Source organism: Thamnophis elegans, chromosome 1 (genome assembly GCF_009769535.1).
Source record: "Thamnophis elegans isolate rThaEle1 chromosome 1, rThaEle1.pri, whole genome shotgun sequence".
Lineage (NCBI taxonomy): Eukaryota > Metazoa > Chordata > Lepidosauria > Squamata > Colubridae > Thamnophis > Thamnophis elegans.
In genome coordinates this window covers 158708993-158731479 of record NC_045541.1, presented here as the reverse complement: position 1 = coordinate 158731479, position 22487 = coordinate 158708993, and the positions used below count along the sequence as shown (strand labels likewise).

General features: G+C 45.0%; 1 protein-coding gene across 1 annotated transcript in view; it reads left to right on the top strand.

Moving 5' to 3' along the window:
• The window catches only part of NID2 (nidogen 2), a 77455-nt gene that overhangs the window by 3055 nt on the left and 51913 nt on the right, over positions 1-22487 (top strand). Inside the window, exons 2-3 of the mRNA XM_032236527.1 lie at positions 581-886; positions 18554-18780. Of these exons, the coding sequence (XP_032092418.1) occupies positions 581-886; positions 18554-18780 (533 nt within the window). The remainder of the gene's footprint in view (positions 1-580; positions 887-18553; positions 18781-22487) is intronic.

The window sequence follows — 22487 nt, the reverse complement described above, 5'->3', positions numbered from 1 at the left end:
GAGGTTATCATCCAGGATATCTGAGAATAACTGCCCTATATGAAATGAAAAAGTATCATAGAACAAAGCTAATGCTCCCTTTTGGCTGCAACCATGATGTTTGGGCACTATTAGTCATCTCCTTGATAAAGTTCTCCTAACGGAATCTTCTGAGAAAGCCCAGTTAGAACATCACTGAATTGGAGAGTTGGAATAATCAGTCTTTCACTGTTCACTGTTTGATTTGAAAACGCTTGGGGGATACTCTTCCTGCATGGGATAACTTTCTTTAGCCTCGGTGGCACAGTGGTTAGAGTGCAGTACTGCAGGCTACTTCTGCTGACTGCTGGCAGACTGCAATTTAGCAGTTTAAATCCCACCAGGCTCAAGGTTGACTCCGTCTTCCATCCTTCCAAGGTGGGTAAAATGAGGATCCAAATTGTTGGGGAAAATATGCTGACTCTATAAACCACTTAGAGAGGGCTGTAAAAGCACAGTATATAAATCTATGTGCTATTTAATGAATTGAGCAAATTATTCATTTACCATTCAAAGGTGGATGTGATTTATCTCGCTATACTTTCATTGACTGCTGTGACAGGTTGGAACCAATGGGATCATTTCAACTCAGGACTTCCCCAGAGAGACCCAGTATGTGGACGATGACCTCCCTACAGATTTCCCTGCCATTGCTCCATTTCTCTCAGACATTGACACCAGCCACGGACGAGGTAAAATCTATTACCGGCTGGATGATTCCAGAGAAGTCCTGGAGCAGGCGGCTCAGTTTATCCAAGCTGGATTTCCCACAGCCACCAACTTTGTCCCGCACCATACCTTCATTGTCACCTGGAAGGATGTAGGAGCCTATGAAGAGGTCACCCGGAGTTCTGCACCCTCCAAACAGGTGAGTTGATGCTTTGTGATATCTTTCCTGTGATGTCTGTCCATGGCATGCTGAACATAGATAATGTTGTAGCCATTGGGCCAAGTTGTTAGGATGCCATGAAACCTTCAAAAAATGAGGGGAAATATCAGACATAGAAAGCTGATTGTTACAATTGTTATTTGGGAGGAGGTTAGAAGTTGATGTCACGTGGGACATTTGAACAAGAACACTTGTGTCCTCGTAAGATAGACAGTGGCCAAGGGGAAAGGGGGACGGAGAGAACAAGACTCCAGAATCTCCCTCTGAAAGGCTGAGATAGAAATCGAGTGAGAAATTTGATGTCAATAGATGTCTTTGTCCTGCCAACAAGACTCTTGAATTTTGCTTGGAATGAGATAAGGACATTCTATGTATTATGTTAATAGGCTGTGCAAGTATGGGATTAAATCAGTGTTTTTCCACATCAGCAACTTTAAAACGGGTGGAATTTTCCAGCCAGGATGGGGACTCAGCATGCTGACCTGGGGAATTATGGGAGTTGAAATTCACATATCTTAAAGTTTGTTGGGGTAGAGAATCCCTGGGCCCAGAAAACAGCTGATAATCATTTTTTACGAGGAAGGGAAGGAAGCATTTTGAAGTTAATCCTGAAAATTTGAAATTCCAGATGAAACCATAGAAGCAAGATGGAATGTCCTGAATGGGAATTCAAAAGCTGTGAGCCCCATGATGTGACTTTTTAAAAAAGAGCATATATTATATATACTGAAAATCTCTGATTTCATTGCAGAGATTCTTCACAAAAGAAGTCTTCTTAAAAACTTCCAGTGTTGGAGTATTTACAATTTCTGGAGGCAAGCCATTCCACTGGTTAATTGTTCTCACCCTTAGGAAATTTCTCTTTAGTTCTAGGTTGCTTCTCTCTTTGATTGGTTTCCATCCATTGTTTCTTGTATTGCCTTCTAGTGCTTTGGAAAATAGGTTGACTCCCTCCTCTTTGTGGCAATCCCTGAGATATTGGAACACTGCTTTCATGTCTCCCTTAGTCCTTCTTTTCATCAAACTAGACATACCCAGTTCATGCAACCGTTCTTCATAAGTTTTAGCCTCCAGTACCCTAATCATCTTTGTTGCTCTTCTCTGCACTCTTTCTAGAGTCTCAATAGAGTCAATAGAAGATTTTAGTGTAGGAAATGAAGATCCTGAAAAAGTGCTTTAAGACAGGATTAAACTGGCTGGACAAATAATGTGATCTCAGTGTAAACCTATTTCTGAAGTTGAGGCTGATAAATGGAGATGTTGAGTGGCCTAGTCAAAGTATACCTGTGCACAAAAACAGATTTTCAGATTTTTCCATGTAGCATGGAAAGAAGTTCCATGTAGCAAGGCAAGAAAGCACGAATTAAAGCCCAAATGTTGCAAAAACGTAAAGAACTGGGAGGCTTCGGAGTACCCAACTGGGAAGCATATTATAATGCAGCAATTATGACATGGGTGAAGGATTGGGTGACGTTGAGTAGAAGGCGCCTATTGGGTATAGAGGGACATGACCTCCCCCAGGGATGGCATGCCTCCCTCTGGCAAGAAAGAGATACCCTCCATAGGTATTTCATGGGACATTATATTCGGAAGATTTTGATGGGGGTCTGGGAAAAGATGAGGAAAAAATACTACCTTAGGGTTCCGTGCTGGTTGGCACCGTTAGAGGCCTTAACGCATCCCAGTGTATTTAATTGGACAAGAAACGTAACATATAAAAACATTATGACAAAAGATGGCAACATGAAAACTAAGATGGAATTAGAGCAGCAGGGCAGGAATCTGGTATGGTGGGAATATTTACAGGTTAGAAACAGGTTTAAAAGCGATAGGGTACAGTTTGGGATCTACCCAAACCCTCAGTGGCTAGATAAGATTTTGTTTGGCGGAGATAAGAAAATGTTATCGAAGATTTATCAATTTTTGACCTGTCAAGATGTTAAAGAAGAGATGGATAAAAGCCTTCTAATAGCATGGGAAAGAAACTTTGGCTATGAGATTGAAATGGGCAAATGGTGGGATCTATGGAGTAAGACTATTAAACTTACAATATCTACAGCATTTAAAGAAAACATATACAAGATGGTTTATAGAAGGCACTTCCCCCCAACGAGGTTAGCCAAAATGTTTCCTGGGTTATCTCCACTGTGTTGGAAATGCGGAAGAAGGGATGGCACATTCTACCATATTTGGTGGTCCTGTACTGAGGCCACGAAATACTGGAGAAGGATTCAAAAATGGCTTAAAGAGGTTACTGGGGCAAGCATGGAATGGAAACCCGAGAATTTTTTATTAAGCATAAAACCAGAAAACATGAGTAAATCAATATGGCATTTGAGCCTACATATAATTGTGGCCGCAAGAATAACTTATGCACAATTTTGGAAATCTACTACCATACCGTTGGAAGATGCCATAATTAAAAAGATCTATGAATGTGCAGAAATGGACAGAATGACAGGTTGGCTGAGGGACAAAGGAGAAACGGAACATTATCTTAGCTGGAACCTATGGTATATGTGGGCGACAAGGAGAACAGCATGGACTTAAAACGGGGAAAGTCAAATAGCAGTTGTTAACAATGGGAACTAAAAGTGAACATGGGTATTGTAATAGATCCCTGAATTTTGTAACGAGAAGATGCGGCTTAGAGACTAAACAATGAGGAAGGAAAAAAAAAGTTGGGCTGTGAATTACTGTCACCGCGGGGGTGGGGAGGGGGGTTGTATGTTTAAAATTGTATTTGTATTTGTATGTTTTACTCTTTAAAAAAATTGTATAACCAATAAAGATTACTTTAAAAAAAAAAGAAAGAAGTTCTCATGCAGCAAAAGTTTGCATTTATAGCATTTTCAAAATGAGAGGTCTTTATTTTAGACCACTAAGTTTTGTGCGGCATTCTGGTGATGGCTCTCAAAGGAGGAGGGCCCAGCACAGAGGTGGGTTCCTACCAGTTTGGCTGAATAGGTAGTAACTTGACCGTACCGGTTCTATCCTGGGCGCCGCCATCTTTATTTTCTGTTCTGCACATGCACAGAACAATCTTCATTGAAAAAAAATGTAATTTTCCCCTTTTTTAATGGTTTGCACATTCCAGTCCCAAAGAGGTTCCAGAGATGAGCCATTTTTTGCAAAAATGGAGGCATTTCTGCTTCCCCTCAGCCTCCAAAAACACTCTGCAGGCTTCGGCAGGGTTAGGTAAAGGGAAAAATGCCTTCGGTTTTGCAAAAAATGGCCCATTTTCGTTTTTCCCTTCCCCCAGCCCTGCTGAAGCCCGCAGAGTGTTCCTAGGGAGGACACAAACTTTTTTTCTTACTGGGTAGTTTGCAGGTGTTCCCTTAGCTCCGGCGAGGCTGGAGACCCCCCCCCCCGGTCAAAATTTTTTGCCACTGTTTCAGTGGGCATGGCTTGGTGAAGGAAGGTGTCATGTGACTGAGTGTGCGTGAGTGATGTCAAGTTGGCCACGCCCACTCAGTCACATGGCCCCTGATCTAGCTATGCCCCCCCCTCAAATTTTTGAAACCCACCCCTGGCCCAGGACTAAACAAGCTATGATAAAATAAGGATTTGTTAAAATTAATTTTGGGTAAATATCATTCCCATGTACGTAGATGTAGTACCTCACTTGTAAGGATGATTTTCCTGTCTTTGTTGGTTCATGACCTTAAAGGCATGCATGCTTGTCTGAAAAGAATAGGACTATTCTCACATTTTTCAGCCAGCATAGACGACCCTTTGGGGGAGGAAGTGAAGATAATTTCCTATTTTTAAAACTTGCTGCCTTAAATGTTTTTAGTTGAGGATGGTGGGTGGATTGCTCCAAACAATGCAATTGTATGTCAGCAGGGAATTGCCCATTTCATATTTTCCGTAGCACTTGGAAAAAAGAGACACCAATAACATTCCTATAATGGGATGGGTATGCATTTTGTTGTTTTTTGTTTTCAACAGGGACTCGCCCACATTAAAAAAGGGGGAAAGAAAGTAAGACCAAGCCATTCCTATCCACGGAGAGCTGGCTTTGCTTTTAAAATATGGAGAAATATCTGAAAAGGTCAGGTTTTTTTTTAAAAAAAAAGATCGGTATTGGTTCCCATAATTAGTACTGTAGGTATATGCAGTTCTTATGAACCTGCCTTTCAGCTCCTTACACCATGTCCCTCTGTAGCTTAAGGCTAGTTCTCATTCCTCTATCTCAAGTGGATTGGGAAACAAACATGGTACCTGGAAAACACCCAAAGAGAAGAAATAAAAAGACAATAAGTCTTGTAAATGATAAACTGATTCTTGGTTCAGAGCCTACATTTAGGTCACCATCACTCTGGGAAACGTGAGAAAATCCAAGGGTGGAAGCTTGGATGTAAAGTTCTCCCTCCTTTGCAGAAGCTCCATCCCTGAGCTTGTGAAGCTATGTCCTTCCAGATGTTGTTGAAATGCAGCTACCACCTTAGTCCTTAACCATTGTGGCTAGGGCCCTTGAGCATAGTGGTTCAACCACATCTATGAGGCTGTAAGTTGTGCAATCAGGTTCATCATAGCTGCAAGAGAAAGTAGGGAATAATGGCCTTTTGCCTCTTCTTACATGGAAGTGATCAGGTCATACAGAGGGAAATGTGCTATGTTGTGAAGCCTAGAGTGATTTGGGAAGTGATTTAGGGCCGAGGTGGCGCAGTGGGTAGAGTGCAGTACTGCAGCCACTTCAGCTGACTGCTAGCTGCAGTTCGGCAGTTCAAATCTCACCGGCTCAAGGTTGACTCAGCCTTCCATCCTTCCGAGGTGGGTAAAATGAGGACCCAGACTGTGGGGGCAATATGCTGACTCTGTAAACCGCTTAGAGAGGGCTGAAATGAAGCGGTATATAAGTCTAACTGCTATTGCTATTGCTAAGTAGACTGGATATCTGATTTTGCAAGCAAGATTAGATCAACAAACCAGAGATGGTATTCTGCTGGTTCACCCCGGTTCGGGTGAACTGGTAATGGCAGCACAGGAGGCTCTGCCCACCCACCCAGACATCATCATGGACATTCTGCACATGCGCAGAAGGTTCTGTGCATGTGCAGAAGTGCTGCATGCGAGCATGCTCCCAGTTCCAAACCAGTAGGGAAGATTAAGAGCATTTCATGCCTGCAACAGACGGAATCTTCTCTGTTCCTGACCTAACTTGAAATGGCTAGAATTGAACTGTGGCCCTTTTGCATCCAAATCGGTCTTCTTTGCTCACATCTATTGCTGTGGATTATCTCTGATCAAGCCCTGCATTCATGTCTTTTCAGTTTTTGAGTTTGAACATGGGATGTTCTGTGCTCTCTTTCCAGTTTCCAAAGAACTGACTGTCCTGGAAGGAGATTTTGAATTAATCACACTATGAGCTGCTTCACACTTTATTTGGAGGCCTCAAACTGGCTAAAGTCTGCTACAGCAATTTCACAAAAGGTGAAAAGGGGAGAATGCATGTCTCCAAAAACATGGTGGATACATGCCAGAGACGCACGTTGGCTTTTGTGCATAAATGTTCTGAAATGCTTGGAAACAAGCAATAGTGTTTCAAGGCTTGAGAAAAAGCTGGTGGTGAGGCTGTAGCATCTTTGCAAAAGAAATTTGCTGTTTCAGAAGCCCATCCATCTGAGCCTCTGAGCATAGGATTCTCTAATGAGAATCTAATGACTCTCTCCAGAAAAATGAACTCTGCACCTGTTTTTCTCAAAGATGCTTTTTCAAGAGGCAACTGGACTTTTTGGTTGTTGGGTTTTTTTTTTGAAGATGTTTCACTTCTCATCCAAGAAGCTGCTTCAGCTCTGACTGGATGGTGGAGAATGGAAGGATTTATACTCCTTGCAGACAGCTGGTCATTTGCACCTGGAGGTTTATTTTGTCATCAGGGTAACCTGAGTGGTGCAAATGGGTGTGGAGCTTTCTTGGAACTGTTGAAAGGACTGTGTTGTAGATTGGAGATAGATGATGATGTATCCCTCCTTCCCTTTTAAGAGAAGGCTGTTCAATTTTAACATACAGTAGATGGCCTCTTTGACCCCTCTTACAAACCAGCAGTCCTCTCTGTCCAAAATGTGGACTTTGTTGTCTTCAAAAGAATGGTCTGTGTCTTTTAAATGCGGGTGGACTGATGAATCTAGTCCCGATGTGTTTGTTCTCCTATGTTGTGCCATGCACTTATGAAGTGATTGTTTTGTTTCCCCAAAGCTTCTTGGATGAGAAGCGAAACGTCTCCAAAGAAAAAACAGAAAGTCCAGTTGCCTCTTGAAAAAAACATCTTTGGGACAACCCTGACCTGGATAACTGAGACTCTCCATAGACATTCTCCGCCTGCTTAGGATCCTCTTCATTTTTATTTTTATTTTCTATATTCCAGTTTTAGATTTGGTGTTGAAAAGAGATGCCTTGGTAAAGGTTCAAGCCCCAGAAGCCCTGATGCCATTCAAATGCTTATGTAGTTGATGTAGAAGCTTCAAGTTTGCATTGTCAGAGAGTGTTTGAAGTGACTCTGAGACGAATTATGAATACAGAAGAAGGGAATAATCCCTGACAAGCAGCTTTGCTTGCTCACATCTTTCTCAACCCATTTCATCCTTCAAAGTCTAAGGAGAGGACACACAATGTGGGCCTTCTTCTTAGACTTAAGTGTAAGTTATCTTCAAACTCTGGTGAAAATGGTGTTAAGTAACTGCAGTGTCTTCTGCCTAATCCTTCTGTGACCTTGCAATCATTGCTTCTTTACCACTAGCAGAAAGAAAGCTTGGACTTTGGCTAGTAAAGCATGTAGAGAAAGAATGCTGAGTAGGTAAATATAAATGTTAGGATAATGTGCACAATCAACACAATTGAAGCACAGTGATCACATTAGTGGACTTTAAAAGGGGCTGGAAATAAAATGGGTTATTCATTCATTCATTCATTCATTCATTCATTCATTCATTCATTATTTCTTCCTTCATTCACTAACTAATTCATTCATTCATAGAGCCAAGGTGGCGCAGTGGTTAAATGCAGCACTGCAGGCTACTGCTAGATCAGCAGTTCAGCGGTTCAAATCTCACCAGCTCAGGGTTGACTCAGCCTTCCATCCTTCCGAGGTGGGTAAAATGAGGACCCAGATTGTTGGGGGCAATATGCTGACTCTCTGTAAACCGCTTAGAGAGGCCTGAAAGGCCTATGAAGCGGTATATAAGTCTACTGCTATTGCTATATTCAATTCTATAGTTACCCAACTCAAACAACTGACTGGCTCACAATGACAGGATTGTAACATTTTGCAAAAATTTTAAAAAATTAAGGTAACAAAAAAACCTCAAATAAATAAATACAAATGGTAGTCATAATGATGTAATGCCATTATATAGGTCTGTGGACTCAGGAATTTCAGCAAGGGGTTCTCTGCCCGGTTGCTGGGTGGCGTGGCCATGGTGGGTGTGGTCTAGTCGGCCTCCTGCACCATGGCAGGGGAGGGCATTTTTGCTCTCCCTGGGCTCTAGCGGCTTCCCTCGGGCTTCCAGGAGGGTGAAAACGGTCTCCCCAGACTCCAGAGATCCTCTGGAGGATGGAAACAGAATGGGTAGGCCCATTTTTCACTCTCCCTAGGCTTCTGCATGCACCCTGCACTTTCCTGCATCCAAAACAGGCCATGTGGGGACTCCTGGGAGGGATGAGGTGGGAGAGGCTAGCCAAGAGTGGGATTTGGGGGTTTTCTGAACTGCACAGAATCTTAGCTAGAGGTTCTCCTGAACCCCTGTGAACCCCCAGCAGCCCACTTCTATCTGTGGTGCAATCAGACCAGAGGTGGGTTCCCAGTTCGGCCCGGATCGGGGGAACCGGTAATGGCGGCAGCAAGAGGCTCCACCAGGGGTGGGTTCCTGCCAGTTCTAACCTCTTCTATAGAAGAGGTTCCACAAATCTACACTGCCATTTAGAACTGGTTCCAGCTCCCCCCCCGCCTGTCCGCACATCATCAAGATGAAGAGCGAGAGGAAGAATTCTGGGAGCTGAAGTCCACAAATCTTAAAGCTGTTAAGTTTGAACACCCCTAGGGTTTTTTTCTAAAGGGTTAGAGGTGCAAGGGTCTTGTAACTTGACAGCTTTAAGACTTGCGTGCTTCAAATGCCAGAGTTTCTGAGCCAACATTTTGGTTGCTAAGCAAGAGCGTTATTAAGTGAGTTTCACCACATTTTACAAGTTGGCCATGCCCACACAGTCACATGGCTGGCAAGCCACTCCCACCTGGTCACATGGCCAGCAAGCCACTCCCACAAAGCAGGCCACACCTACAGAAGAGATTCTAAAAAAAATTGAAACCCACCACTGGGCTCCACCCACTTGCCCTGACACTTCTGGGCATATGCAAAAGCTTCGCACGCATGAACGAACAGGTAGTAAAAAAATGGCAACTTACCACTGAATCAGACCGTTGCAGTCCAAACAGAAAAGACGTAACAAAGGGCAAAAAATGATCCATGAAATGAATGCCGGTCCATGAGGAAAGACTTTGGGATTTCTGAGTTTTTAAAGCAATGATGGGAAAACAGTTTGTTTTCAACAGATCTTAGAGAAGCAAAGGGAGATAGAAAAGTGAATTGCATTCTCTCTGTGTGTGGAATTGCCTTTTAGAGTTTTTTTTTGAAATGGGGGGATGTATACAGGAAAGCTTGTTTTCAACAGTATGTTCATTTTAGATCTGCTCTAATGGTTTTTATGTTTCCTATCTCAAATTGGCAGGAAAGTGAATTTTTGCAGTGCAACGGACAAAGGGTTTAAGGTTGCATGTGATCCTGGTATGGTAGCCTGTGCCTCTGGTTTGGAAGGAGAATTAACAATGATGCATGATAAGCATCTACGGTAAATGTAGGCTTATGGAAAAGCTTATTTTTAGCCCAATCTCAGGCCATCCAGCAGAACTGAATAGTGGAAGATGGACTGTTAAAGAAAACATTTTGCTGCATCTCAGTGAATTTTTTCAACGTGCATTCTTTTAAAAGAGGGTTAGAAACATTCCTGGAGTTTATCACTAGCTTCTGATCAGGGTGGTTATATTTTAACTTCTGAGTTAGGGCCCTGTTGGTGGGTTCCCCTTGAATCTGGCTGGTATTAACCAGAATGCAATCAGGAACAAGAAATACTTTGGTCTGACCAACGTGAGGCTCTTTGTATGTTGAACGAAGGGGAGCAGTTACCAGAAGACACATCTGCAATAGAAGATGCAGGAGGGGAATTGGTAACCAGGAATATAATGTTTTCTAGCAGGGTATGGTGGCAAATTGTGGTCCCCATTCGCCCCCCCTTAACTTCATAGTGTTGTTCCTCTAGTCCAGAAGGAGTGATAGAATGTGTCCCCTTTTTGTCACGCATTCTCAAAGGTCCATTGAGAGTGGCTTTGTAAATCAGCATCCAACTGACCTTTGCTCTTGCCCTTTGACCCTTAAGCCCCTGGATCCTTTTATCTGTCAATTTTCCCCTTTAAAGCTCTCAGCAAGCTATTAGTTGCCTTGTGACCCTTGTTTGTTCTTTCACCCTCCATTTGTTTGCTAAGGGCACGATCCACCCATGGGGTGGAGGGGAGGGGAGGTCTCCTCTGCAGTACTGCACACCAGAGCTACAGAGGATTCTGGCAGGATTCCTACGTGCTTTTCATTCTTGGCAAAAGAGAATTCTGCAGAGCTTCTCCAGCAGATCAGGCTCCGAATCGTGTCCTGCTTGGTCTTAGTGCCTTCATGCCAAATTCTCTCCTTCCCCCTCCCTGCCTTATTTGCCCAGGTTTCCAACTCCCCGGTGTTTTTCCTTCCCAGATCTCTCCCTCCCAAACTCACCCAAATTAGCCCTGTTTATACAGCTCAGCAGTTCCGTAGGTCTGCCTATGTGCCACTGGACAACAATCCCTCCTTTATAACCCTGGCAGGAGTGGTGAAGGCTTGCCATCTGAAAATGCTCAGAATCTCTGAAATGAGAGCCCCTCCCTGATCTCTGGATACTGCTGAGAGCAAATGGCAGAGGCCCACAAACTTCTTTCCATGACTTTACAATATCCCGTTCCTGTTAGGGGAAAAAAAACCCCCAGCATTAAAAGAACTCTAGCCTAGTGATGGTTAACCTTTTTGGTGCCGAGTGCCCAAAGTGTGTGTGCACCACCACGAATGCACATGTGTGTGCCCCAATCCCCAAAATGCAATGCGAGTGCCCCAACAGGCATGTGCCTGCGTTCCCTGCGCATTCTCCCCCCCCCGGTGCATGGGCCCTGTCCCCTGTTTTAGCTTCCAGCAGGAGGCTTTTCAAGCCCAAAATGGGGCATGCGGGGGACCCTTGTGATCTCTGGAGTTTCTCCCCAGTGCGCCCAGCCTTTCTCCTCCATTCCTGCCTCCCATTCTTTCCCCGATCTACAGAGATCGGTGAAGGGCAAATGCATGTGTGGCAGAGACCTGAATACCAGCTGGCCAGCAGAGGCACACACACATGTGCGATGGAGCTGGGCTGGGCGATGCCTGGCGTGCCCGCAGAGAGGGTTCTGTGTGCCACCTGTTGCACGCTTGCCATAGATTTGTCATTACGGCTCTAGCCAGTGCTTTTTTGAGAGAAGCCAACCCTCAGTGGTTGCGTACGTGCTTTGCATGGAGAAAATGCAGGGTTTGAGCCCCACCAGAGGTGGGTTGCTCCTAGTTTAGCCCGGATCGGCTGAACCGGTAGTAGCGGCAGCAGGAGGCTCTGCCCACCCACCTGGATTCTTCTGTGCATGCGCGAGATTGCGCCCAAACCAGTAGTAAAAATATTGGCAGTCCACCTCTTGAGCCCCACATGTCCAAGAGCTGCTCTGTAGAAGACGTTTCCTTATCAGTTTAGGGGTTAGCTACATCATAGTCCTGTCCTGGAAGATTGAAAGGGGAAGGAGACTTCAGGAGAGCGTAACCTTGGTTCCAAGGTGTCATGGAAAATAGTTTTGACTTAGGATGATGGAAACCATGGTCAGAAGCTGAACTGGTCCAAGATAATTTTTGGCCCATGAAAAGTATCAGATGTTTTCTCTAGTTTGTCTTGGTTCTGTGCCCAAAAGCCAATTCAGCCATGGATTGTGGGGTTGAGGTGAAACTTTTAAACTTTGCTTTAACTCTTAAGGAGGTGTTTTTGAGGTGGCAAGATAAGATGCAGACTAGATTAGCCATATGGCGCATATAAAGCTGTATTCAGTATCTCTGCCTGTTTCCTTCTACTCTATTCTCCTCCCAGCAGAGGACATGGGAGACATCTGCTTCCCTTGGCAGCCACGTCTCTAGGAAAATACATCAGGCATTAGTCTTCTGAGATGATTCTTACATTGTTTCCACTGCTAGGGCTGAAGTACACAATAGGTTTTTGCACATGGATCTAGAATTGGTTGGACGATGACAAGTACTTCCTAGGACTGTGATGGCAAACCTATGGCATGCCTGCCAGAGGTGGCACGCAGAGCCCTCTCTGCTGGCATGCACGCCGTCGTCCCAGATCAGATCTTCGTGGCGTTTCTTTTGTGAGCTTCTATTTCCCTGCAAATGACAAAACAGAACCTTTCTTCTTGCCGCGCTGCTGCTGTTGGAATGCCCCGCGTCCCACCGGTCAGCTGATCTTCGAGTCTCTGCTGTGCATGCCCACTCATGCCTACATCCATGTATGTGCACATCCCTGTATGCCTGCACACATCCATACATGCTCATGCATGTGTACCTTTCAGGTTGGGCATGCACACGCACAGTTTGGGCACTCGGTGCCTAAAATGTTCCCCATCACTGTCCTAGGATGTTGAGGTACGACCATTAGATAATTTGGAGCAAACTTGGCAACTTTAAGATGTGTGGACTTCAACTCCCAGAATTCCTCAGCAAGCATTGGGAGTTGATGTCCACACATCTTAAAGTTACCAAGTTTGAAGAAAAACTGATCTGGAGGAATTCTTGAGCTGGCAGGCAATGGGATGCCAAAACTGCTTTAAACATACCTTGGGAACTAAACAAGCTTCAGGAATCCATGTTCCATTAGGCACTCAATTTCTAAAGTATAATCTGGGAATGATCTTATTACTGGTGTCCTTTTATATATATAAGAGAGGCATTGTCTTCAGTTACAAACAGTATTGTGAAATGGGAATACAGTATGACTTTTGGGAGTCTCAGGCATGGTAATTTGCAAAGAAATGGTAATAAATTTTAGGTAGTGTCTCCATTCCTGAATTCTTTCATATGGGAAAACTCTTATACAATAATTCAAGAAATCTGAAGAACATCTGGTTGAGAAGAGCGAGCTAAGGATTAGAAGATATCCTTCAATGCAAAGGTTTTGAACTTGAATATTGGATAATCTCAATTCTGTCATTGGAAGTATAGAGCTAATGGTTCGCAATACTCTGAATGTCAGTATGTTCTGACAATCTCTAGTTGCCATCATTGATGGTGATAAGGCTTGGAAAGATTCTCACATATTGTTCCGGAGGTTAGATGAATCAAATGCCTTTTCCTAGTTACTTAGAATCATAGGGCTGGAGGGGACCTTGGATGTCTTCTAGTTCAAACCCTGCTCTATGGTTGTGAGCCAGCTGCTGGCAGACCGTACAACCATAGAGCGTATGCCCAGAGCAACCATTGCTGGAAGACTCGGTTTGGAAGCTGCCGAAAAAGCCATGCTAGGATGGCAGCGGCGGTGGCAGCAGAGGTGCCCTGGCTCTGCAGGGAGAGTTGGGCCAGGGTATCGTGAGGCTGGGAGGTGCACGAGCAGGAGCGGCATAGCCGCTCGTCCAACCCCCCTCTCCAGCCAGGCAGAGCGCCATTCACTGGCATTTTAAAGGCGCCAAGCTGCGGGAGCTGGGCGACGGTGAACAGGCGCTCACCCGGCTTGGAAATACCCCTAGGTCAGTGAATGGCACTGTGCCCGGTTGGAAAGGGGGTTTGCCAGGTGGCTGCTCGTGCGTGTGGTCGCTTCATGGTTGTTGTGTTGTGCTGCTGCCATTCGCCCATGAGGCTGTGCCCGGCTCTTTGGGAGCCCGCTCGCAAGAGAGTAGTTAGTTAGTTAGTTAGTTAGACTTAGACTTATATACCGCTTCATAGGACTTTCAGCCCTCTCTAAGCGGTTTACAGAGTCAGCATATTGCCCCCAACAACAATCCGGGTCCTCATTTTACCCACCTCGGAAGGATGGAAGGCTGAGTCAACCTTGAGCCTGGTGGGATTTGAACAGCCGAACTGCTGAACTGCAGTCAGCTGAAGTAGCCTGCAGTGCTGCATTTAACCACTGCGCCACCTCGGCTCAGTAGCCGCCCGGCAACCCCCCTCTTCAGTGGGCACAGAGGTGCTCAACAACCTAGTGGTATCCCGAAGGCGCCAAGCAATGCGATCACTTTTGGCTCCCCCCCCCCGGTTCCCGCGGCTTGGCACCTTCGGGACACTGCTAGGTTGGTGAGCAGTGCTCTGTCCAGGGGTCTTATTTGCGGGGGAGGGCTTATATTTTTGCCCACCAGAAAAATGTGGCATGGCCTTATTATCACGACATGTCGTAGTTTCGGGGAAACATAGTAGGTCAGCTGCAGCGCGCATGTGCATGCCAGCCAGCTGTTTTTCAGCCTTCGAAAGGCCTCCAAAGGGCTGGAGGAGGCCGTTTTCACCCTCCCCAGGCTTCAGGAAAGCCTCTGAAGCACAGGGAGGGTGAAAAATGGGACTACTATGCCCACAGGAAGTTTGGAAATGGGCCCTTTCTGGTTTCTGGAGGGCCTCTGGGGGGGCCAGGGGAGGCTGTTTTTGCCCTTCCCAGGCTTCAGGAGGGTGGGATAGGTGGGTATTACGCATGGGGGGGGAGAGGGTGGGTGTGTGTGTTCATGCATGCCTATATGAGCACACACATATGCGCTATTAAAGACCTTACTTTTTTCACCACTGAACTGCATTTTGATGGCTAGGTCCCGATGCTCAAGTCTGTCAAGATCAGTGGTGGGTTTCAAAATATTTTAGAACCTCTTCTGTAGGTGTGGCCTGCTTTGTGGGAGTGGCTTGCCGGCCATGTGACTGGGTGGGAGTGGCTTGCTGGCCATGTGACCAGGTGGGAGTGCCTTGCCAGCCATGTGACTGGGTGGGCGTGGCCAACTTGTAAAATGTGGTGAAACTCACTTAACAACGTTCTTGCTTAGCAACCAAAATGTTGGCTCAGAAACTCTGGCATTTGAAGCACGCAAGTCTTAAAGCTGTCAAGTTACAAGACCCTTGCACCCCTAGCCCTTTAGAAAAAAAACCCCAGGGGTGTTCAAACTTGACAGCTTTAAGACTTATGGACTTCAACTCCCAGAATTCCTCCTCTCGCTCTTCATCTTGATGATGTGCAGACGGGAGGGGGGAGGGAGCTGGAACCGGTTCTAAACGGCACTGTAGATTTGTGGAACCTCTTCTATAGAAGAACTGGCAGGAACCCACCCCTGGTCAAGATCCTTCTGAATCTTGAGTCTGTCTTCCAAAAATGTTAGCAATTCCCGCCAGCTTTTTCCAGCTAGTGATGTCAAGCTGATCGGTCTGTCATTTCCTGGACAGGTTTTTATGCCTTAAAATTATGACTACTTGAGGCAAGAGAGAAATAGCTGTTAGAGAAAATGGTACTAAAAATAATGTATATGGCTGAGGTTGCTATGGAGTTCAGCATCTGCTCCTTCATGAACAGAAAGCTTTTTTCTAAAAATGATGCTAGATTTTCAATGCTTAATTTGGGCTGTGTTCAGCCCTTGGATTCATGTCCCTGGATATGTCAAGAGATACTATCCTTTTTATTTATTTACTTAGCACTTATAAAGCAATGTTTTGAGAAGAAAACGAAAAAGATCTTGGCCAGAAGCTTTCTAATTTTATTAGGGATGTCCAATTTCTGTATTCTTGGGGGCCATCCAGGTCTCCAGATGTATATTTTTAAATGCAGCTTGACAGTTGCTTGTCAGGGATGTTAGAAGTTCCACAATCCCAAGGGATGCTGAACTATAATGCCCAGATTCCTCACCATGCTGTTAGGGGAGATTAGGAGTTACGCAGTTATTCTGTAACGTATAAGATACTGTTGGAAGAAATGTCATTCTGGGTTCTGTTCAGCGGTGGGTTTCAAATTTTTTTAGACCCTCTTCTGTAGGTGTGGCCTGCTTTGTGGGAGTGGCTTGTCGGCCATGTGACCGGGTGGGAGTGGCTTGTCAGCCATGTGACTGGGTGGGTGTAGCCAACTTGTAAAATGTGGTGAAACTCACTTAACAACGCTCTTGCTTAGCAACCAAAATGTTGGCTCAGAAACTTTGGCATTTGAAGCACGGAAGTCTTAAAGCTGTCAAGTTACAAGACCCTTGCACCCCTCATTCTTTAGAAAAAAAAACCAGGGGTGTTCAAACTTGACAGCTTTAAGACTTGTGGACTTCAACTCCCAGAATTCCTCCTCTCGCTCTTCATCTTGATGATGTGCAGACGGGAGGGGGGAGGGAGCTGGAACCGGTTCTAAACGGCACTGTAGATTTGTGGAACCTCTTCTATAGAAGAGGTTAGAACTGGCAGGAACCCACCCCTGGTTCAGTTCCAAGTGGGAAGAAAGACACGGGAAACATGGAGGCTGTTTGGAAAGATGGTTTTTAATGGTGAACAGGACCACATGGTTTGAGGTCCTGGGCAAAAAGGGAAGAGATGCTGAGAGTGCCTGGGTTTTATGCCCTCTCTGGGCTTTTGAATTTGAGCTTGTATTCTGATTGGTTGTCAGACTCCCATGGGGCCATGCAGGGGTAACTTTGTAGGTTGTCTGTGTCCCAGGCTTGGTTGAGCCTTGCTGGATGATGATCAGAGGTGGGTTTTTGCTGGTTCGCCCTGGATCGGGCGAACTGGTAGTGGAAAATAGTGGCGACAGCAGGAGGTTCTGCCCACATGCCCAGATGCTTCTGTGCATGCATACGAGCGAACCAGTAGTCAAATAAATTGAAACCCCCACTGACGATGATGTAATGAAGGTGCTTTGGACAATTCCTCCTATGGCTCTGCCTGAAGGAGGTAGATCTTTGCTATGTAGAATAGACTGGCCTAGGCCTTAATGGCCCATTAACAAAGGGGGGGGGGGGCGGTGTGTGACTTTCTGCCTCCATTTTAGGGGAAATATTCTGCCCTTTTAAAATATTTCCCAAAATATTTCATTTTCCTAGGAGAGGGTTGGGTGCTAATGTCCTACAATACTATTAGATAAAGGCCTGCGTGGCTGTCTGGATAAGATGTAGCAGTCAATAGGTAGATACATTGAGAAATTTCACCTGTTCTGTGGTTCCTTATAAAGCTCTTCACATGTCCATAGTATTGTTTAGTTGTTCTTGTTTAGTGCTTCTCTTTATTTAGGAATGACATGGCTCAATGGTGAGGCCCATGGTTACCAGAGCAAAGCCTGAAGTTTAGCTTCTCCTCATTCAGTCACCGAATCCGTGTCTACCTGAGGATTTGGGCTGTGACTTTTATGCTGCAAACATGCGGAAAGTCTTCTCCCTTTTTTGGTTATCAAGCATTGCAGCTTTCACTCCTGTTTTTGGCCTGGATGGAAACTCTTCCTGAAATCAAAATCTCTCTTCTGGTTCCCATGTGGGTGATTATGAAAAAGAGGAAAATATTTTTCCCTTGTAGCTGGGAAAAAAGAAATGTACTGAAGGTCAGGAAGATAAAGCAGGAGGACAGAAAGATAAATGATGGCAAGGCAGCTTTGTAAGGGCTTGAAATCTGGGTGAAAAAAAGTGGAAGGGAAATCTCCTTCATGATTAATTGCAGAGATCTTACTTCTTAATTATTATTTTTTTAAAACAAACGATTGTATTTCTTTTCAATACTTTCAGCATTTATAATATCCTCTCTTAATCTGGTGTATAGTATGCAAGCTGGAAACACTTGAAACTGTAGTCCCGCTGCATCTAGAGGACATATTAGTTTAATGAGTTGTGCAAACCTAGAAAATTGAACTAATTGATAAGTGTAGGAGTGACTTCAGTAGCTCATATTAGCCTTCCCAGGGACAAGCAGAATGCAAGGGGAAAAAAACCGTATTACAGAATTGCAGATAAAAAAAGAGGGAATGGGTTAATTCCTTAATTAAAATGGGGGCAGAGAGCAGAATTATTAAAATGTTTTGAAAAACAAGAGTTCAAAGGACTGCATGAACTTTCCTCCACATAAATCTTTGAAATGGCCCTGTGAAGTGAGGTAGTATAATTTCTCTTGAGTAGGTCATGGTGCGAGTTGATGAGAAAAGAAAAATCTGAATTCGATGTTTCCTTGTAACCACAAAATTACGTCTTGCTCCCTTAATGATGTTTGTCCTCTTGTCTATGGAGATTCTCAGTCATCCAGGTCATGGTTGTCTGAAAAGTGGTTTTTCAAAAGGCAATTGGACTTCCTTTGTTTTCCCTCGTTTTTCGCTTCCCATCCAAGAAGCTGCTATTCTACTTCAGTCCGAATTAAAGAAGCTTCTTGGGTAATAAGTGAAACATCTTCAAGGACAAACGAAGTCCAGTTGCCTTTTGAAAAAAAAAAAACCCTTGGGACATGTTGTCCTCTTGGGCTAACCCAGGTTTAATTTATCCATGGTTCTGCCTTAAGGATGTCAGAATTTTATCCCCTCTTTTTCCTTTTTTTTATGCCTTCCTTGCAGCGTAACACCTTCCAGGCTGTCTTAGTCTACAATGAAGCAGACGCCTATGCCCTTTTCCTCTATCCTGAAGATGGGCTCCAGTTCTTTGGAACACGTCCCAAGGAGTCTTACAATGTCCACTTGGAGCTCCCCGCTCGAGTTGGCTTCAGCAGAGGGGATTACCAACGGAGGGAAGGACCTTACCTCAGCATCACCAGCAGTGAACAATCGGTCAAAAACCTCTATCAGTAAGTAGCTGCTGGGAGGCTTTCCATTTGAGCATTGTTGGTGTCAGTCCCACAAGGTAGACAGGCTCCATTAAAACTCTACCTTTGTTGAGATAGGTTCTAGTAAAAGGATCTCGCAAATCTGCCTACATTTTTCCTCCCCCACTCCCTTGTACCCTAAGGCAAGGGTGTCAAACTCACATCATCACAGCAGCATTGTGTGATGTATAGCGGCTTTCCCCCCTTCACTAAACCGGGCATGGGTGTGGCCAATGCATGATGCACAGGGGTGGGCTCCAAAAATTTCAACAATGGGTTCTCTGCCCGGTTGCTGGGTGGGCGTGGCCATGGTGGGCGTGGCCTACTCGGCCTCCATCGTGGTGGAGGGGCCATTTTTGCCTGGAGGCTCCGGAGGCTTTCCTCAGGCCTCTGGGAGGGAGAAAATGGCTCCCTCCCCGAACCTCTGCATGGGCCCTGCAGTTACCTAGCATCCAAATCAGGCCATGTGGAGACTCCCGGGAGGGGCAGGGCAGGGCATGGTAGGAGAAGTGGGGTGAGCAGGGCCAACCAGGTGTGGGATTTGGAGGTTCGCCGAACTGGCCATAATGTTAGCTACGGGTTTTCCCGAACCCGGGCGAACCCGTAGCAGCCCACCCTGGTGATGGATCTGGCAGCGGGCCGCGAGTTTGACAGCCCTGTCCTAAGGAGTCAGGAAAATGTCCATCTCTTTCTCACATTCTCTCTCCGCCTCCCAGCTTAATATGTGCTTCTTCTGTACCTGCTGTTCTAACAGCTTCTGGTTGCCTTTTCTGAAGCCATCTCCATGGCTTCTATAGTCTGCCACTTGGGGATATACTGATATCATTAAAGTTTTGGATGGTGAAAGGAAACAAGATGGGAGAGGAAACATTTAGCTCAGTCTTGATCTGAAAGGTTCTGGGGGAAATGGAGCAAAATTCTCTCCTTTGGCTGAAACCCAGGAGTAGATTGTGGTGTGTAAAAATGGCCTCTGCCTCCTACAGTGAAAGTAAATGAGTTGCTCCTTGCACAGTCTTCCTGATGGCTGAGGCCAAGTGAGAAGAGAGTTGCCTGAAATGATTTGATACCACTTTGGGATTGCTTTGAATAATAAAGTGGGATATAGATTTCAGAAATGAACAGCTAAATAAAACAGGAAGCCTGGATGTCCAGCTGTACTTTGCTCCCTTTTATTGACTTTTATGCAGTCTTTATGAGCTGGTGGACCAGTGGTATCTACATGGTGTTGGTGAGTGTGTGTGCATGAAAACAAGATGACAGTCACAGCAGCGTGATGATCAGAACTTGTCCTTTTTATTCATGCACTGATATTGTATGCCCATATAAGAAAGTGAGTTGTGCTGCTACAAAGGCAATTTTTTGACACCTGCCAATTACTCTCATTTTTACCAGTGTCTCATCGCATCTCTTACAACAGAGTAGTATTTTCTCTGGTACCTTTCCTTTCTTTTCTTTTGCCAACAATAGTATTTTTTTTAGATGGGAAGCATTCAGATCTGCAATTTGAAATGTTGTGCCCCCTTAGCCTTGATTTATTTATTTGCTTGTTTTTTTAGATTTAAATTTTGCCTTTTGTTCAGGTGATAAGGACAGTGTGCATAGCACTCCCTATTCATATTTTTCCCTTTAACCTGTGAGTGGAATAGGAATAGGAATAAGTTTATTTATAGGCCGCCCTTTTCCCTGAGGGGACTCAGGGCGGCTCACAACTTATAGGGAGGGGGATACAAACAGTAACATATAACATAACACATAATTAAAAAGTAAACAACATTCATTCAACATTCGGGTGGGGGCGGATCAAATCTTTACCCCCAGGCCTGGTGGGATAGCCAGTTCTTGAGGGCTGCGCGGAAGGTCTGAAGGGTGGTGAGGGTACGAATCTCCACGGGGAGATCGTTCCAGAGGGTCGGAGCTGCCACTGAAAAGGCTCTCCTCCGCGTAGTAGCCAGCCGGCACTGGCTGGCAGATGGCACTCGGAGGAGGCCTAATCTATGAGATCTAATCGGTCTCGAGGAGGTAATCGGCAGGAGGCGGTCTCCCAAGTACCCAGATCCACTACCATGAAGGGCTTTATAGGTGGTAAGAAGCACCTTGAAGCGCACACGGAGATCAACAGGTAGCCAGCGCAGCTCGCGGAGGATAGGTGTTATGTGGGTGAACCGAGGTGCACCCACAATCACTCTCGCGGCTGCATTCTGGACTAGCTGAAGTCGCCGGATGCTCTTCAAGGGCAGCCCCATGTAGAGCACGTTGCAGTATTCCAGCCTAGAGGTCACGAGGGCGCGAGTGACTGTTGTGAGTGCCTCCCGATTCAGGTAGGGCCGCAACTGGCGCACCAGGCGAACCTGGGCGAATGCCCCCCTGGTCACAGCCGACAGGTGGTGATCAAAGGTCAGCTGTGGGTCCAGGAGGACTCCCAAGTTGCGAACCCTGTCTGAGGGGTGTAAAATTTGGCCCCCCCAGCCTGAGTGGTGGAACGCTTACCAAATTATTGGGAGGGAAACACAACAGCCACTCGGTCTTGAAGTGGATTGAAGTGTCAGTGTGTGTCTGGCTTAAAGTCATCCAGTGAGGTTCCGTGGCTGAGAGTGGACTAAAAATTGAATCTCTGCTGCCAGCCTAACATCTTAAGTACTATACCAGTTCAGTGGTAGTGGCTATGTCAGGCCTGGAAGCCATCTTGGGCCTTGGATCTTCAGGCCTGCCACATTTACTGCTGTGGAAAAGTAGCTCTGACACGCTAACTATATATGAAGGTAAACCTGTCCTAAGAAACACTCTGCCATTTGCAGTGTGCCGCCATTGGAAAGTTTCAGTACATTTTTGATTCATGGAGAGTAAACATGAGCCCAACTGTGTTCAACATGTAACACCCATGGCTTAATCATCTGTTATGAATCCTAGAATCTTCTGCTTCATTCCTCTATTTTTATTTACTCTATATGTTTATATACTGTGTCCTCATCATCCCTAAGGGATTCCAGGACATTCATAAAATTATACAAATACAGGTTAATAGCAGTAATGAAAATAATATAAGGCATAACGACTGTGAAACCAGCAAACAGAACCAATCAACTGGTCAACATTTATTTAGATTCAGCGTGATATTTACAATCCCTGGGCAAACAGGAATGTTTTTGATTTAGAGCCAAAGTAAAGGCAAATTTGGTGCACATGCAATCCTTTGCCTTTATAGACGGGATTTTCAGCAAGCAAACTGGCTTGGAAAAGATTTATAGACTAAAGATCATAAAAAGAATTTTACTAGATCAGACTTAAAGCTCATGTAGTCTGGCATCCTGGTTCTTTTTATCATGGAATTGGAAACTTTATAGAAGTTATCTATTCCAAATCCCTAGCAGAATCTGCTAGAAATGTTTCCCAATTGTGGCAGCTTCCAGAACTTATGAGAACTTCCAGAATGTATGGATTTCCACAGTTCTCATTAATTGCCATGCTGACTGTGAACTTTTGGGATTTGAAGTCTGCATATCTGGAAATTACCAAAATTATCATAGATTGTCTCTGATAATTGACCATCTATGACCATTTTCAAACTTTTTGCATATTGTGAATCTTTTACTAGAAAGAAACAGAGTTGTTTCTTTCCTGGTAAATTTTCATTATCTTCTATACCTTGGTATCATCCACAGGTGAGATATTATTATTAGAAGTTTTCCAAA